This window comes from Carcharodon carcharias, chromosome 18, assembly GCF_017639515.1.
Source record: "Carcharodon carcharias isolate sCarCar2 chromosome 18, sCarCar2.pri, whole genome shotgun sequence".
In the NCBI taxonomy this organism is placed as follows: domain Eukaryota; kingdom Metazoa; phylum Chordata; class Chondrichthyes; order Lamniformes; family Lamnidae; genus Carcharodon; species Carcharodon carcharias.
In genome coordinates, this window is record NC_054484.1 from 13,812,864 (window position 1) to 13,830,686 (window position 17,823).

At 42.5% G+C, this 17,823-nt stretch overlaps 1 protein-coding gene across 1 annotated transcript in view; it reads right to left on the reverse strand.

Annotated features, from left to right (window-relative positions):
• Nucleotides 1–17,823, reverse strand: part of tmprss15 (transmembrane serine protease 15) — a 149,679-nt gene that overhangs the window by 76,732 nt on the left and 55,124 nt on the right. The window contains exons 9-12 of the mRNA XM_041211975.1: nucleotides 6,109–6,260; nucleotides 5,937–5,990; nucleotides 4,509–4,628; nucleotides 1,138–1,246 (exon numbers count right to left, since the gene is read on the reverse strand). Coding sequence (XP_041067909.1) covers nucleotides 1,138–1,246; nucleotides 4,509–4,628; nucleotides 5,937–5,990; nucleotides 6,109–6,260 — 435 coding nt within the window. The remainder of the gene's footprint in view (nucleotides 1–1,137; nucleotides 1,247–4,508; nucleotides 4,629–5,936; nucleotides 5,991–6,108; nucleotides 6,261–17,823) is intronic.

Consider the following 17,823-nt stretch of genomic DNA (forward strand, 5'->3'; position numbering starts at 1 on the left):
CGATCAGGGAGGTCCCGATTTGATGCCTGATTGTTGCTGAGTTACTTAAATCAACACCACTATTGGCTGCAGCGTTTCCTACATTACAACAGTGACCATGGCTACAGAAAGCACTTCCTTGGTTGTAAAGCACTTTGGGAAACTCAGGGTTTGTGAAAGTCGCTACCTAAATGCAAATCTTTGGTTCTTAATCTCAGCTCGGGCAACATAGGACACCCCCATTGGACTCAGTGCCTCTGGGGTCGGTAAGAGAAAGAAACAGCCAGGGTTTCTGTTCCTGATCACTCCAGTGATTCATGCTGGAGAGCACTTACGATGAGTGTTAGGTGAAGCGTTGATTAAACTTGTGTCTGATGCTCCCTTTCCAAGTTGCAGCTTAGGGACATTCAGGGTTAATTTAGAGAAATGCTTTCACTTTTCACACCCTCAGATTGCCCCCAAACCTTCTCACAGTCAATAATGAACTGTTTTTTGAAGTATGTAGGGATGGTGGTGATGTATTTGTGTATGGCAGGATCCCACAAACAAGAATGTGATAATCTCTGAAATCAGCTGAAAGAGGAGAGAAAAGCATCAAGGTTCAGGTGGGGATCTGGACCCACAGGAAGAGTGGGATAAAGTATGTAGGGCAATAACAACAGCTTTATTCCATAGGTTTGTTTAGTGGGAGCTTTTTACTTGTTGCATGGGAGCTGTTGATGAGCATATCACCGGTTCCTTTTAAGTGACGTAGGTTGAAGGATAGATATTGGCCAGGACACCACTGCTCTACTTTGAAATAGTGCCATGAGATCCTTATACATCCACCTGAAAGGGCAGATGGGGTCTCTATTTAACACCTCAACTAAAAGACAGCATCATCAAAAAGCTGCAACACTCTCTTATTGTTGCAATCAGAGAAACTACTTGCTCTTACAGCCTCATGAAGTGGGACTCGAACCTATAACCTTCGGAATCAGAGGCAAGAATGATACCTACTGAGCCACAGGTGTACAGCCTTGAATGAGGCAGTGGAAGTCTTCTGCTTCCTGTGAAACTAGACTGCAAAGAAAGTCTAGGAATCGACGAGAAGACTTCATAGAGAAGAGAGAAAATTAATTTAATGTCCAGAATGAGGGATTGTTTCGGGTAATTTACCTTATAATCCATCGGCAGAAAGTGTTGGTGTCATATGGGTTGGGGAAATTCATCGAATGGAATGAACCAACAGAGCCAGTAAGCAGAAACTTTCCATCACAGGGTGTAGCTGTGGAAAAGTGAGATGAATATTAATCAACATCTTCTACCAATGTAGAGTGTACACCACCAGTTTAGCTCTAAATATGCAATGGAGGCAGAGAAAGTTAGAAATCTACAGCTAGTGTATTAGCATCTGAAAGAAGAAAGGAGAGGATAATAGTGCGGGTGATGCCCTGGACACACAGGAAGACGAATAAAATGTCAAAAGTGCACCAACAGCTCTATTCCATTGATCTATTTCAATTTTACTTGCTGCAGAGGAGCTGAGAAAACCCTACCTTGCCAGGAAAGGGGAAAGTGACACTGGAATCAACAAGGTCAACCTCTCAGGGAGGCCGAGGCTTGATGGAGACCTGGGGCCAATGAGGCAGCTGTTTTCCCAAAGTCAAAGGTGAAAGGTAGACAGCCTGCAGTTGACCTCTAGGTTGAATTCTGTGTACATGGAACTTTACATCACACAAGCAGATCCTTCTGTACAGTGGCCTCCTTCAACTTATCCTACTTCAGTTCACCTTATCATATATTTATGGCCCCTAGTTGTGGTCTCCTCCACAAGTGGAAACATCTTCCCTATATCTACCCTATCCAGCCTTTACATAATCTGGAAAACCTCTATTAGGCCACCCCTTGGTCTATTTTTTTTCCCAGAGAAAGAGCCCTAGCCTGTTCAGTCTTTCCTGTTAGTTATAAACTTTCAGTTTTGTTATCATCTTTGTATTATCTTTTTGCACTTTTTCCAATGCCTTACATCCTTTTTGTAACATGGAACTCATAACAGTTGCACAGTGCTCCAAGTATGGTCTAACCAAGGTCCTTTATAGTTTTAAACTAATTTAAGTACTTTTCAATTCTATTTCTCTAGAAGTACCACTGTTGTAAATTATTCACAATACACAGTATATGGCTAGAGTAGTTTATATTTTATATAATACTAGCAGCGAGATAAAGGATTGGCTAAAGAGTGACATTTAAAATGTGATGGCTTAAGTGTGACAGGAAGTGAGTGTGACACTTACAGGAAGTGCTACGTTCAAGAGGTTTAGATATGTTAGATACCAATTGAATCGTGTGAAACACAAACTTTATTTTGAGTGATGCAAGTTTGAGAGGAATATTTTTCCCCAATTGTTTCCTCTGCTCTCTCTCTCTCTCTCCATTCTAAAGGCACAGACCCACACTGAAATATGGTTCCTCACATATTTTTCAAGCTAACAAGTGGGGCCAGGCTATATACTTGACAGGTGCAGTGATGGGGAGTAAGTGTCACTTTCAAGATTGATAAGTCATGCATGACTCTCAAATCAGGGGTTCTTGGTTACTATTCACTGGATTACTTCTCATTCCTCCTCCCGGTCATACTATGGAGACCAAAGCTCACTAGGGCACTCTCCTTCCTCCCCTGGGGTCAGTTAATTCATTGCCAGCCTGGCATCCAACCCACACATCAAATGATTTACAAATCTAAATGGAACACCAATTGGAACAGGAATGATTAAGCCGAATGACTGAATCAAATAAATGAGCGTTAAGTTACCTTGACCAGAAGGATACTGAGGGAAATAAGGGAGGAAATTGTGAAGGTAGTGATCATAACCTTCCCTGTTCTTAGATACAGGGATGATGCCAGAGCACTGGAGAATTGCAAAATGTTACATCCTCCTCAGAAAAAGGTGTAAGGATAAACCCAGCGACTACAGTTCAACCTTGATGCATGAAAGTATGTGGAAACAATAACCCGGCACAAAATTAACAGTCACTTGGACAATTGTGGATTGATTAACAGAAACCAGCATAGATTTGTTAAAAGGCAAATTGTGTTTAACTCACTTGCTGGGGTTTTTTGATAATGTAACGGAGTGGGTTGATGAGGGTAATGTCTTTAATGCTGTATACATGGACTTCCAAAAGGCATTTGATAAAGTGCCACGTGATCGGCTTGCCAGCAAAGTTGAAGGCATTGGAATAAAAGGGACAGTGTCGGGGTGGTAACAAAATTGGCTGACTGTCAAGAAGTAAAGAGTAGTGACAAATGGTTGCTTTTTAGACAGGCAGAAGTACACGGTGGTTACGCAGGGATTGGTACTAGGACCACTGCTTTTCTTGATATAAGTTAATGACATAGATTAGGGTGTAAAAGACACAATTTCAAAATTTTCATGTAACACAAAACTAGGAAATATTGTGAACTGTAAAGAGGATAGAGGTAGACCTCAGGAGGACATAGACAGGCCAATGGAATGGGTGGACATGTGGCAGAAGAAATGTCATCCAGGCAAGTGTGAAGTGGCACATTTTAGAAGGAAGATTGCGGAGAGGCAATATAAAATAAAGGGCACAATTCTAAAGGCGGTGCAGGAACAAAGAGACCTCGTGGTCTATCTGCACAAAATCGTTGATGAGAGAAGGTGGAACTTGCAGAAAACCAGCATGGACATGACAGGCCAAATGTCCTCCTCTTGTGCTGTAACCATTCTATGTTTCAATGATTCATTCAGTGGGCAGTATAATCCCATCACTGGGGACAGTTTTACTGGACACTAAACAAAGCCTCAAGTTAATGCTCATCACACTGATCATGATTGTGTCAGTCGTGGTTCAGTCAAAGGTACTTTTGCCTCTGTATCTAGAAGCCTTTGGATTCAAGTTCCATTCAAAGTTGGCTCTCCTGTGCAGTACTGAGAATGCTGCAGAGGTGCCATTTTTTGGACAAGATCTAAAATCGAGGCCCCGTTTGCCCTCTCAATTGTACGTGAAAGATCCCAGAGCACTATTCTGAAACAGAATAGTGGAGTTATCCCTGGTAGCAGGTGCTGTACAAATGCAAGTCTTTCTTGGTAACGTTCTTTTAACCTACACATAACAAGCTGAGAGCAAATTGGAGAGTTAGTGAATGCTGCTTGTTCCAAGCTCCTCCTCAGTTCTTTATTGTGAAGCTTATAATCGGCAGGTTACATCACTGCTTGTTGATGTTATAAACCTATGTGGGAAATTAAACCTGAACAGTTGATGTTCACACTAACTCTGTGGTTAGGTATCTGTAATTGCCAATGTGGAAAGTGTTTGCTGTGGTGCCAATGTTAAGAGAGAAAGACAGAGCTTGCATTTCGGTAGCACCTTTCATGGTCCTTCAGGGCACCCCAAAGTGTTCTCTGTATTGTCAGTGAAAGAGTTTTGAAGTGTAGTCACTGTGTTAATGTAGGAATGTTAACATAAACCATCAGTTAGAAAATCCAAACTAAGACATCACAAGAAAGATTTTGGATAACTACCACAATATTGTTCATTTTCATCTGAACTGTCAGGGCAATCAACTGCTCCATTGCAGAATAAGACTTGATCAATACAGGTTAGACCATCAGCACACATCCTGTTTTCTGGGCGGCAATGTCCTTTGACGAAAAGAAATACAATAATAAGTGCACCTGAGTGGTAGTCACAGTAAAACCCTTTCTTTCCTCCTCCTTTTCTTCCACCCACTCCAGCGCCCACCCCATCACTTCCTCCTTCTCTCCTGAAGTCACTGACCTCTGTTGGCTACAAGTGCTGGCTGACCCTGGTACCTCCCTCATTTGGCTATTGGGTGCAGTTAACATGTGTTTTGAGAAAATATCCCATGATGCTGCCTTGAATGCATCAGGTTTCGCATGTTCAGGATGATCAAGCCTACATGCGGCCTATCCCGAATTGCAAATGTCACCCAGCTCCCAAGAACAAATGTACTTTTCGGCCATGGAGTGTAGTCACGAGTGGTCATATTCCCCTTAACCCAGGATCACTCCATTACACTGGGATCGGTTGATTCAATGTGGACAGGGAGTTTCAGGCTCTTTGATAGGATCAATTTTACAAATGCATACAGAACATTTCCTATGTAGTTAGGGAATACATGGGTTCACTGCACATTAATCCTTCGGTTAGCCTGGGCGCTGAGACCAAGTCATAAAATTGACCTCAATATTTCTAATGAACTCATTGATCTCATTTCGGCGCACAGACCTGGTCTTGGTGTTAGTTCACTTGATGTCTGCTGTGTTGTCCATTCCTCTGGGGCTGGTGAGTATATAGAAATCAAACAGTCACTCCTTTGTACAGAATTTCAATATTGCTGAAAAGAGAGACATGCTGTCAAAACTTTTTTATCCTGAACTCATCAGGACAAATGCAAGAATATCAAATGTGATTGTTTGAAATTTGGCATTCTTGCAACTGTCCTGATGAGTGCAAGGTGATAATTTTCAGAAACATGCCTTTTTGTTCATCAACAATTAGAAATCAGCTCAGTTAAACATTAAACCCCAGTGGTGAAGTAGAGATAATAACGAATACTCTTACTAAATCATTACCTACCTGTTGTTGGTGTTGGTTCACTCGATGTCTGCTGTATTGTCCATTCCTCTGGGGCTGGTGAGTATATAGAAATCAAACAGTCACTTGTTTGTACAGAATTTCAATATTGCTGAAATGAGAGACATGCTGTCAAAACTTTTTCATCCTGGACTCATCAGGACAAATGAAAGAATATCAAATACGATTGTTTGAAATATGACATTCTTGCAACTGTCCTGATGAGTGCAAAGTGATAAATTTCAGAAACATGTTTTTTTTTCACCAACAATTAGAAATCAGCTCAGTCAAACATTAAACCCCAGTGGTGAAGTAGAGATAATAACGAATACTCTTACTAAATCATTACCTACCTGTTGTTGGTGTTAGTTCACTCGATGTCTGCTGTGTTGTCCATTCCCCTGGGGCTGGTGAGTGTAGAGAAATCAGCTTAGTTAAACATCAAACCCCAGCGGTGAAGTAGAGATAATGTCTAATACTCATCCTGAATCATCACCCCGCTTAAGCCTCAGTCTATTCCCTTACCTGTGATCTGAATGCTGTTCATGTCGACTCGGAAGTTTCCCAGAAATGACCCCTGGTTAATTTTGATGGCAGTCACCATTTCAGCCTTCACCCTGATGTTTGAAACAGTGGTGGAGAAGTGGAGGTCGAACAATACAACCACACTCCCATTTCTGAAATGCACAATCAACAGCAACAACTCGCATTTATACAGCACCCTTGACATAGTAAAACCATCCTAATGTGCCTCGCAAGAGTGGAAGTCAGATAAAATTTGACATTGAGCCAATTAAGGCAGGTGGCCCAAAGTTTGGTTTCCAGAAGCTTCCTAAGGGAGGAGTGCGAGATAGAGAGGCTGGAGAACTCAGATAGTTTCAGATGATGCTTTATTTTAAATTCAGGTAGTAACTATTCATTCGTGTGTGCTCTGCCTGGAGGCAAGTCCTTGGCTCATTGTCTGCTGATGCTTCATCTTGAACTGTTTCCATGGCAGTTTTTATCAGTGATAGTTCGCCATTGATTCCACTCTCAGGGGTAGAGCGAGGAAGCAGATCCCAAGTTGACCTCAGCTAGAACAACAATCAAACCCAAACTGTTGGTGTTATTCAGAATCACATGCTATCCATCTAACCAACGGAGTTAACCAGATCCCAGGTAGTAACCATTACCAAAGTTAAATGTACAAAGTGGAGGAAGGTAGTTGATTCATGGTCCTTTCACCTCTGGGGGGGTCTGTGATCCACTCGAGTGTCCCAACTGGTGAGTTTGGAAGCCTTCTGTCTTCATTAACTGGAAAGTGTTGCTCCTGCTGAGCGTCATGTTTATTTTAACGTGCAGCACTGCAGGCATGTTTGCAGTGGAATGACCAACTCTGGTTGAATGTATTCCTGGATGTTTCATCCCCTGACATTTTGTCTCCAACCACCCAGTCAAATAATCTTTTTCCTAACTAGCAAAGGTTCAATAAAAAAATGAAAACAAAACATCATTTTTTTTAAAGCCCCAATAAAAGGGGCTTGGGTTTTGCCTGGGTTGTCCGCATCAGCGCCCAGGATGTTAATTTTTAACCAAGTACCTCTCAGGTAGAGGTAAAAGATCCCAGGGTCCCGTCCGTAGAAGAACAGGATTGTTCTCCCCGGTGTCCAAGCCAGCATTTATCCCTCAATCAGAATCACTAAAACAAATTCCCCGATCAATATCTCCTTTTGCGGGACCTTGCTGTCTTTCACAGTGCTGGGGGACCTGAAAGGCAAAGGAGTCATGGCGGAACTAACAACTCTTCATCCACATAAAACTATAGGGAATCAAGGTGAAATCATTCTGGAAACAATCTGAAGATTTGGCTGACCCCTTGAAAACTTCTTGCAGACCCCAAGGGTCCCCAGACCCTTGGCTGAGAACCCATGCCTTTGCCAACACCCATAAAACTAGTCCTTTAACTTTTTTCGCCATATAAATGTAAATTATTTACATTCCTTCATCAAGTGCAATCTAAAAGTAACCCATTGGGCAGAAAGGAAGAATTGACACTTCAATAATGCCTTTCACAATCTCAGGATGACAAACTGCCCTTCCCAGCCAATGGATCACTTTTGTAGTTTAACCACACATTTACATCTTCATCTTAACCTCTATCTCTTTTGCCATCCCGGGAGCCTTTATCACAACTTACTTCACTGACTGTGAAGGTCTTTGGGGCCTCCTGGATTTGTGAAAGATGTTTGAACAAAGTGCAAGTCCTTTCTCTCTTAAAGTTATAAAGGCGTTAGCACCTTGCGACATAAATCCTGTCTGCGGAATTGGATGTAGCATTGCTGAGACTTTAGCACAACAAATAATTTATTCAGTCTGAGGTGGGGTAAACTCAAATCAAAGTTCACTGCACATTATATATATGAAGGTAGGAGCTTTCAGCTGGAAGTCAGTGTAGCTCTCACTACACCACTCGGCTGCACTGATCTGTTAGGTTTGGATGAAAGAGATGCTTCTGCTCCACCAGTGGCACACAGTGGCAACAGCATGACCATCTATCCTGAAAGGAAATGCTGCTGAGGCGAAGGGAATAAAACAAGAAAGATCTCACATTTACACAACACCCACCACATCCTCCGCACATCTCAAAGGGCTTCATTCGAGTGCAACTGCAGTCCAGAATTAGTTAGGGTTCTCATCTTAGTCAGTAGGCTAAAGGTTCAAGCACCCCTTGAGCCCAGCCTGACAGCCTGGTGCTGTAATGAGGGAGGTGCAGTATTTCAGATGAGATGGCCCTATCTGCTCTCTCAGGTGGACGTTAGCGATCCCATGGCACCTCTTTGAAGGAGAGCGTATCCCGATGTCGTGGGCCAATATTTATCCCTCAACCAACATCACTAACACCATTGACTGAGCTATTTATTACCTTGCTGTTTTTGGGTGCCTGCTGTGCCTAAAATGACTGCCGTTGTTCCTATATTACAAAGAAGAGACAGTTCGGGCATAGTCAAAGTATATTCCCATCAAGGGGAAATATATAGCAAACAAACCCAGAGCTCCTGGGATGGCAAAAGAGATAGAGGTTAAGATGAAGATATAAATGTGTGGTTAAACTACAAAAGTGATCCATTGGCTGGGAAGAGCAGTTTGTCATCCTGAGATTGTGAAAGGCATTATTGAAGTGTCAATTCTTCCTTTCTGCCCAATGGGTTACTTTTAGCTTGCACTCGATGAAGGAATGTAACTAAGTTACATTCATATGGCAAAAAACGTTAAAGGACTAGTTTTATGGGTGTTGGCAAAGGCATGGGTTCTCAGCCAAGGGTCTGGGGACCCTTGGGGTCTGCAAGAAGTTTTCAAGGGGTCAGCCAAATCTTCAGATTGTTTCCAGAATGATTTCACCTTGATTCCCTATAGTTTTATGTGGATGAAGAGTTGCTAGTCCCGCCATAACTCCTTTGCCTTTCATGTCCCCCAGCACTGTGAGAAAGACTTGAGCAGCAGTGAATGCCACTCTTGTAACCAGCTTATTAAATAAAATGATTAATTCCTGAATGTGTAAGAGCAATGTAAATGGAATCACCTCGGATTTTAGTCTCTCATGTGATATAATGATTGTTTTTGCGTGCTTTTGCAGAGCATTTAATTTTAATTCTACACATTAGCTTAATGTCCATGAAATGATTTGCCAGTCAGCCCGTGTAATGTGGTAGCAGGCTGCCTGACTTTAAACACGATTGCAATGTCAGGGCTATTGATTTCACAGGGAAAACTTGATAGACATTGGAATGTGATCTGTTTGATTTCTCTCTGGAGACGCAGCCAATGTAAAAACAGGTTTGATGTGAAATAATGACTATACACTTCTCCATATTATCAGTCACTTGTTAGTTCAGAACTTGCATATTACTGAAAAGAGAGACATGTTGCTGAAGCTTTTCATCTTGCACTCATCAGGACAAACACACGAATGCCAAATTTCAAACGACAATTTATATTTCAGGAGAAAAGACTACTGATTGGTTGGCAAGTCGACTCTAATTGGCTGAGGCATTCCCATAGAAAAAGCAATGGGGAACTATAGGCTCTCCAAGCTTCTGGGTTATTCAAAAAAGACACAAGGTTGAAAATATTCCTTTTGTTTGCATTTTCTTCTGTAGTATAAATTGTTGTGATTGTTTGAAATTTGGCATTCTTGCATTTGTCCTGATGAGTGCAAAATGTAAAGCTTCCGCAACATGTTTCTCTTTTTGGCGATCTTCATAGAATCAACAATTGATTCCTGATTAAATAATGGACATGCTAAAAACATTAAACCATAATTTTCTAATTCGAAGCTGCAAACCACCATCCAGTCTTGCATTGCCCCGCTGAACTCTCAAGTATGAGCACTGAACATTGAGATGCTCAAGTTGTTGGGTTTGGTGTATTAGCAAGCTTGCAGACATGAGAAGTGGAATCCCAAATTATCATTGTGCAACTTCTGCAATGATGGGCCAGGGTTTACAGTGCCTCACGCCCAGTGGGACATTACAGTCCTGCCAAACTGAATGGAGATTTAAGTGGCTCGCTGCATCCACTGAGGGGAGACACGCCACAGGGACATAAAATCCTGGCCACGGAGATTTAAACATTTACCTAATTGGAAAAGAAGATTTCATAGTCACTTTTTAAAAAAATTCATTCACGGGATGTGGGCTTCGCTGGCTGGGCCAGTATTTATTACTTATCCCTAGCTGTCCTTGAGAAGGTGGTGGTGAGTCACCTTCTTGAACTGCTGCAGTCCATGTGGTGTAGGTACACCCACAGTGCTGTTAGGAAGGGAGATCCAGGATTTTGACCAAGCGACAGTGAGGGAACGGTGATATATTTCCAAGTCAAGATGGTGAGTGACTTGGAGGGGAACTTCCAGGTGGTGGTGTTCCCATTTATCTGCTGCCCTTGTCCTTCTAGATGGTAGTGGTCGTGGGTTTGAAAGGTGCTGTCTAGGGAGACTTGGTGAATTCCTGCGGTGCATCTTGTAGATGGTACACACTGCTGCTGTTGTGTGCCAGTGGTGGAGGGAGTGAATGTTTGTGGATGTGGTGCCAATCAAGCAGACTGCTTTGTCTTGGATGGTGTCCAGCTTCTTGAGTGTTGTGGGAGCTGCACTTATCCAGGCAAGTGGGGAGTATTCCATCACACTCCTGACTTGTGCCTTATAGATAGTGGACAGGCTTTGGGGATTCAGGAGACGAGTTACTCGTCCCAGGATTCCTAGCCTCTGACCTGCTCTTGTAGCCACAGTATTTATATGGCTAGTCAAGTTCAGTTTCTGGTCAATGGTAACCCCTAGGATGTTGCTGGTGGTGGATTCAGTGATGGTAATGCCATTGAACATCAAGGGCGTTGGTTGGATTCTCTCTTGTTGGAGATGGCAATTGCCTGATACCTGTGTGGTGCAAATGTTACTTGCCACTTGTCAGCCCAAGCCTGGATATTGTCCATTTTAATGTTCCAGGTTACTAATGTACATTATATGCCAGGCTTATCTTAACAACTATGGTGTAGTTAAGTTTATAAAGTCGAGTGAATTTATTAGAGTCATTAGTTGCTTTTTTGCCATATTTTCAGGAAATAAATGTAGCCATCTTGCCAAATATGTTAACACAACCTTTTGCCTTCGAACGCAGATTTGTAAGTAAACCTCCTGAATTTGAATTTAAGACCATATAGATAATGATGGTATTGGAGATACTTTGCACACCTTGACCTTAACCTCCCAGGATTCACCAAATCTTTGCACCAATTACATATATCACCTGGATCAAAACTCTTATCTAAAACTAAAGTCTGCTTTTATATCTAATGCTGCCTGGTATGGGGAATGTTCCAGGATTATTTCTGGGCAGCATTAACATCCTGGTACAGAAGCAAAATACTGCAGATGCTGGAAATCTGAAATGAAAAGAGAAATTGCTGGCTCAGCAGGTCAGGCAGGGAGAGAAAAGCAGAGTTAACGTTCTGGGTCATAATTTCTTTGAACATCAAGGGCGATGGTTGGATTCTCTCTTGTTGGAGATGACGATTGCCTGATACCTGTGTGGTGCAAATGTTACTTGCCACTTGTCTTGTTGTCAGGCTGCCTGACTTTAAAGCAGTTGACTCTGTTCCTCTCTCCACAGGAGCTGCCTGACCTGCTGAGTATTTCCAGGATTTTCTATTTTCATCTCTAACCTCCCTGGTGGTGGCTCTGAGTCATTCATTGCTACTTTTTTGAGATATCTGGTGACCTGGCCTGTGGGTTTTCTGTGCATTTGTAGCAGTATCAAACACTGCTCTTTATAAATGGATGCACACAATTGTTCCATGAAGTACTGACAGATTCTTTCTTCCAGGTGACCTGTTTGAAGATGACACCATTTGTACTCAAACTGTACAAAAGTGATGGAGCACCCTTCATAAAATCACAGATCCCAGAGGGAGGCCGGTCAGCCCTAGTCTTGACCATGCTGAATCTCTGGGCTGGGTTTAACGTTTCTCAGCAGCATGAGGGAGGTGGAGCAGAAACTGAGCGTTCCCCCGAGCGATAACAGAACATTGCGAGTTTGGTACATCGATAAAGGATAAGCTCAGAGATCGTTTGGTCTGGGGTACAAATGAAGAAGCGACCTAGAAGAGATTACTGTTTGAAAAAAATTAAAAGGTGCTGGGAATGGCGCTGGCTATGGAAGACGCAGTGAGGGACTCAGAAGCCATACACGGAGCGCAAAATGGCGCCGTCCTCCATGTTGGGCAGGGAGCCTCAGCCAGAAAGGGCACGACAAAGCACAGCCTTGATGAGGAGCAGGAAGCAGCTGCCACTTTCAGACGAATAAAAAGAAATGACTCAACAGCTAAAACGTGGAATAATGGTAATAGAAGTGGAAGCAGACAACCCGGCAATGGGTGGAATTTTTTAAAACAATCAAATGTTTTTACCGTCAACGAAACTGACACCTCATGAGACATTGCAAGAATAGAATCAGGCAGATTTTCAATCAAAAGAAAAAGACCCAGTGAGACCCATAATGTAGAAAAGCCTGGAGTAACAGATTCTGATATTTATTCATTGTATAATTTAAAGGTAGGAAGAACAGAACCAACCTATGCAAGTGTAAGGGTGAATGGATAGGCTTTTCAGAATGGAGGTGGACACAGGAGCATCCACTAGGGTAATAGGTGAGCAAACCTTCAAATACCTGAATTATGGAGAATTTAAATTAACTTTGGAAGAAACAGATGCCAAATTTAAAACTTACATGGGAGAAGACATCAAAATCAAAGGTATAAGCAGGGTTACTATACAGTACGGAAGTCAATCAGTAAAATGACCCTTGATGGTGATAGCAGGTGAGGGGTCAAGCCTCCTTGGATGAAACTGGTTGAAAGAAATTAAGTTGTTTTGGACTGAGATCTTCCAACTGAGAGCCAGTGGGCTACCTGAGCTACTGCAAAAAATACGCCTCATTTCTCCAAGATGAACTCGGGAAGATCCAGGGACTACAAGCAAAATTGTTTGTGGATCCAGACACCACACCCAGATTTATGAAGGCAAGACATGCGGCAAAAGATAGACACCAAAATGGATAGGTTAGAGAAACTGGGAGTGATACAATCCTGTGCAGTTCTCAGAACTGGCAGCACCAATAGTCCCCATACTTAAATCTGACCAAAGTGTTTGAATTTATGGAGGCTACAAATTGACTAACAATAAAGTGGCTAAGTTGGACAGACACCCCATACCAAAAATCGAAGACCTTATGTTAAGCTGGCAGGTGGAACTGCCTACACGAAGCTTGATATGAATCATGCTTATCAACAATTGTAGTTAGAAAAGGCCTCCCAGAAATTAGGCACAATTAATATACACAAATGGTTGTACCCATATACCCATTTGCCTTTTGGTGTATCCACAGCATGTGCCATGCTCCAGAGAACAATGGAAAGTTTACTGCAGGGATTGCCTCACATTGTAGTTTATTTTGATGATGTTCTGGTGACAGGACTCATGAAAAGGAGCATTTGGCAAACTTGGAAGAAGCTTTGAAACATTTTTCACAGGTGGGTGTGCATTTAAAAAAAAGAAAACTGCACGTTCCAAGTGAAAGGGATAATTTATCTAGGTCACAGGGTAGATTTACAGGGGCTCCACCCTGATAAGGAAAAAGTGAGATCCATTAGAGAGGCACCAGTGCCAAAGAACACCTCCGAGCTCAAATCGCTCTTGGGAATGATCAATTACTATGGACACTTCTTGCCTAATTGCCTTAATACCCCTGTATTATCTACTGGTAAACTGAAAAACCAACATTGGTCTTGGCAAACACCACAGAAAGAAGCTTTCACAAAGGTGAAACAGCTATTACACTCATCCACCCTATTAGTACATTTTGACCAAAGAAAAGAGTTAGTTTTGACATGTGACGCATCACCCTGTGGAGTGGGAGCAGTGCTCTCCCATCGAATGAACGATGGATCAGAGCGACCTGTTGAATATGTATCAGGAACTCTCAACACAATGGAAAAGGCACATTCACAGATTGAAAAAGAAGGCTTATCAATTATCTTTGGTGTCAACAAATTTCAACCAGCACGTACACGGTCATCATTTTACAATCGTTTCGGACCACAAGACTTTGCTAGGATTTTTCAATGAGGACAAAGCTATACCACCCATAACCTCAGCAAGAATACAGAGATGGGCATTGATCCTGGCAGCATATGAGTATATTTTCATCCTCAGGCCTGGAAATCGGATTGCACTTAGTCGTTTGCCTTTGAAAGGAAATGATGAGGGATGTTCCAGTTCCTCAAGAACTTGTTTTATTGTTGAACTTCTTAGATTCATCACTGGTATGTGCTAAACAGATCAGTGATTGGACAAGTCGAGACCCAGACTTATCCAAAGTACATGAATAAGTTCTTCACAGTGTCACAAGAACTGGAATCTGTTGAAAGGAAACTGTATTTTCACAGAAAATATGAAATACCCAGCCAGGATGGTATTTTATTGTGGGGAGCTCGGGTGATTGTTCCTCCAAAAGGACGAGAGTGATTGTTAACTGAACTACATAGTGCACATCCAGGTATTTCTCGAATGAAGGCCACAGCACTTATGGTGGCCTGGGATGGATGGGCATATAGAGAGCTTATATTTCACCCCTTCCTTGGATTCACCTAGTTCTGTCGAAGGGTCATGAGGACTCGAAACGTCAACTCTTTTCTTCACCGCCGATGCTGCCAGACCTGCTGAGTTTTTCCAGGTAATTCTGTTTTTGTTTTGAGCTAAGTGAGAAGCTGTATGTCATGTCTGCAAGTGGAAAAATTACCTCCAACAGCTCCGTTGGGAGTGGGCCAGGAAGGCTGTAGTTGCGATTACATATTGACTATGTGGGATCCTTCATGGGAACAATGTTTCTCCTTATTATTGATGCTCACTCAATCTGGACGGACATATATGAGGTGAAGTCGCCAACATCTTCTGCGACAATTGACAAGCTATGTCAAAGTTTCGCTATCAGAGGACTACCAGAAGTGGTCATATCAGATAACGGCACAGCCTTTATGAGCGCTGAGTTTCAACGGTTTATCAACCTCAACGGTATCTCTCATGTAAAGACTTCACCATACCTCTTTCGAATGGACTGGCTGAGAGAGTGGTTCAAACATTCAAAACTGGCATGAAGAAATTAACTGGAGACTCCATAGTGACCAAGCTTGAACGTTTTCTTTTCCATTGTAGGACCACCCCTCACACTGCAACGGGTATCACACCTGTGGAATTGTCGATGAAACACTGTCTCAGAATGAGATTGAGCTTAATAACGCCAAATTTAGAGGGAAGGTAGAAAGGAATCAGGGAAGTCAGAAAACTGGACACGATTGGCATATTTGTGACAGGAAGTTTACCGTAGGAGAAATGTTATATGTGAAAAATTTTGGTGAAGGACCCAAATGGTTATCAGATGAAATAAGTGCCGTGACTGGACCTCTTTCTTACCATGTGCAAGTGGAGGCCCGAGTCATACGGAGCCATATAGATCATACAAGGAGGAGAGAAACAAAGTATCAGGAAATGATTCCTCCAGTGTTCATGGCTGCGTCAACATCTCCTGTTGAAAGAACTCAACTGAGTACAGATGTGTCTGAAGGATCAGCTGTACCTGCAAGAGTTGAGAAAACAGATTTGCAGGTGCCCACCGGAGAACCTGATATTCAGACAATACCAGAAATGAAGGTTCCTGATGAAGCATCTGAAGCTGTAGAGCTGAGAGGTTCTACATGCATAAGGAAAGACTGAATTTGTAAATTACTTATCTGTGTAAATAATTTGAGATTTTGAGAAATTGTCAGTGTAACTGTAAAAAAGTATTTCTGAAAAAGGGGGAGGGATATAGTAAGCTGATGTGTAATATACTTTTAAGAAGAATGTATAATGGAAAATCACATGATCTTATTATCCAATAGCAGAGTAGCGCAGGTTACCTTAGTAGTCAGTAGTAGTCTAGAGTTAAAGTCTGTAATGTAGAGACAGGGTTTGAGTTGTAAGCACACAAGGGTAACTGATGAGTTCCTTTGTAAATAAATAGAATGTGTTCTACATAAGAACTATCTACTTATTTACTCTGTGTCTATGGCACCAACTCAATCACCCCAAAACAAGCTTGCAACCCAGATCCAATAGTCCAACCAAACCAAGGAGCAGGATCCAACACCCCTGCTCACAGAATCAGTCCTTATTTAGTTTTGAAGAGCCAGAAAAGCTTTCATAAACATACAGATGCAGCCACCTTCCCCAGCAGAGTCTGCTTGTACATCTGACTGTGGTCACATTGGCAGCCCTTTTCTACTGCTCTTGTACCATCTCTAAATAGCTGGCGTGAAAGATTCCCAAACCCCTCCTCACCCGACTCCCGGAAAATGCAGCAGACAACGGAAAATTATGGACGATTGGGTTGCTAAAAGGCTCAATGGCTTATTAATTAGCGATTTCAAAATGGCGACGGGCTGCTGATTTTTGTGCTGGCTCACCTTTCATTGCTAGAGAGACTGGCGTAACGCCAAATTATTGCCAACACGGTTGGATCTTTAGTCAGCGCGATGGAGGGTGTGGGGTACTTTGGCACACCCAATTTGGATATTTAAAATCCAGCCGCTTGTTTAACTGTCTAACTAATGGTTATACAAAAAAAAAGTACACGTGTTGTATTCCAAGGCGACTGTGGAGTTTTCATAACATGGAAGCGGGGCGGGGGGGGTTCCTCACAAGCAGTAAGGTTGGGAACCTCTGGGTTAAGGAGCAAATCTTGGCACAGGACACTGGGATTCCTCCTAACTCTCCTTCAAATAGTGTTGTGGGACCTTCGGCATCAAGTGAACCTGGAATACAAGGCATGGTTACATCTAAAGACATCACCTTTGAAAGTGCAGCCCCTCCCTCAGCACAAAGCACAGGGCAAATAATTAATACAAATCCTCGAATCTTTATGGGCAGTGTGAGATTGGGCTGTGCAGAATTAGTAATAAATGAGCTTGTACATTTGTGGGAGGATTTTATTTATTCTTTTATAGAGCGTGGGCACCTCGGGTAAGGCCGGCATTTGTTGCCCATCCCTAATTGCCCTTGAGCGAATGGCTTGTTCAGCCACTTCAGAGGGCAGTTAAGCGTCAACCACACTGCTGTGGGTCTGTAGACCAAGCCAAATAAGGATGGCATACTTATTTCCCTAAATGATGTTAGTGAACCAGATGTTTTTTCATTCAACAATCAATGAAAGCTGGAATGGTCACTGTAGTAATTAAGGTTTCCTTTAGTGTGTAATGTACCTTTAAGAATGATGCTTGTTAGGAGAGATCACATGATCTGTGGTAACTAATAGGAGAGTAGCACAGGCTACCTCAGCAGTCAGAGCAGAGTTGGAGTTGGAGTTGAAAGCACACGTGCGGTTGCTGCGGAGTATACTGTAAATAAACTTAATGTTGCCACCCCGAGTGGTGTCTGCATATCAGCTCTATCATTAATAGCACAACTCGGCCACCCTACAGCGGTCACCATCACTGAGCCGAGATTTTCAATTCCAGATTTATTTACTGAATTTAAGTCCCACCAGCTGCCATGATGGGATTTGAACCCATGCCCCCAGGGAATTCACCTGGGCTTCTGGATTATTAGCCCAGTGACATTACCACTGCCCGACCATCTCCCCTCTACATTACATCAGTTAAAGAGTTAAATAGATTTAC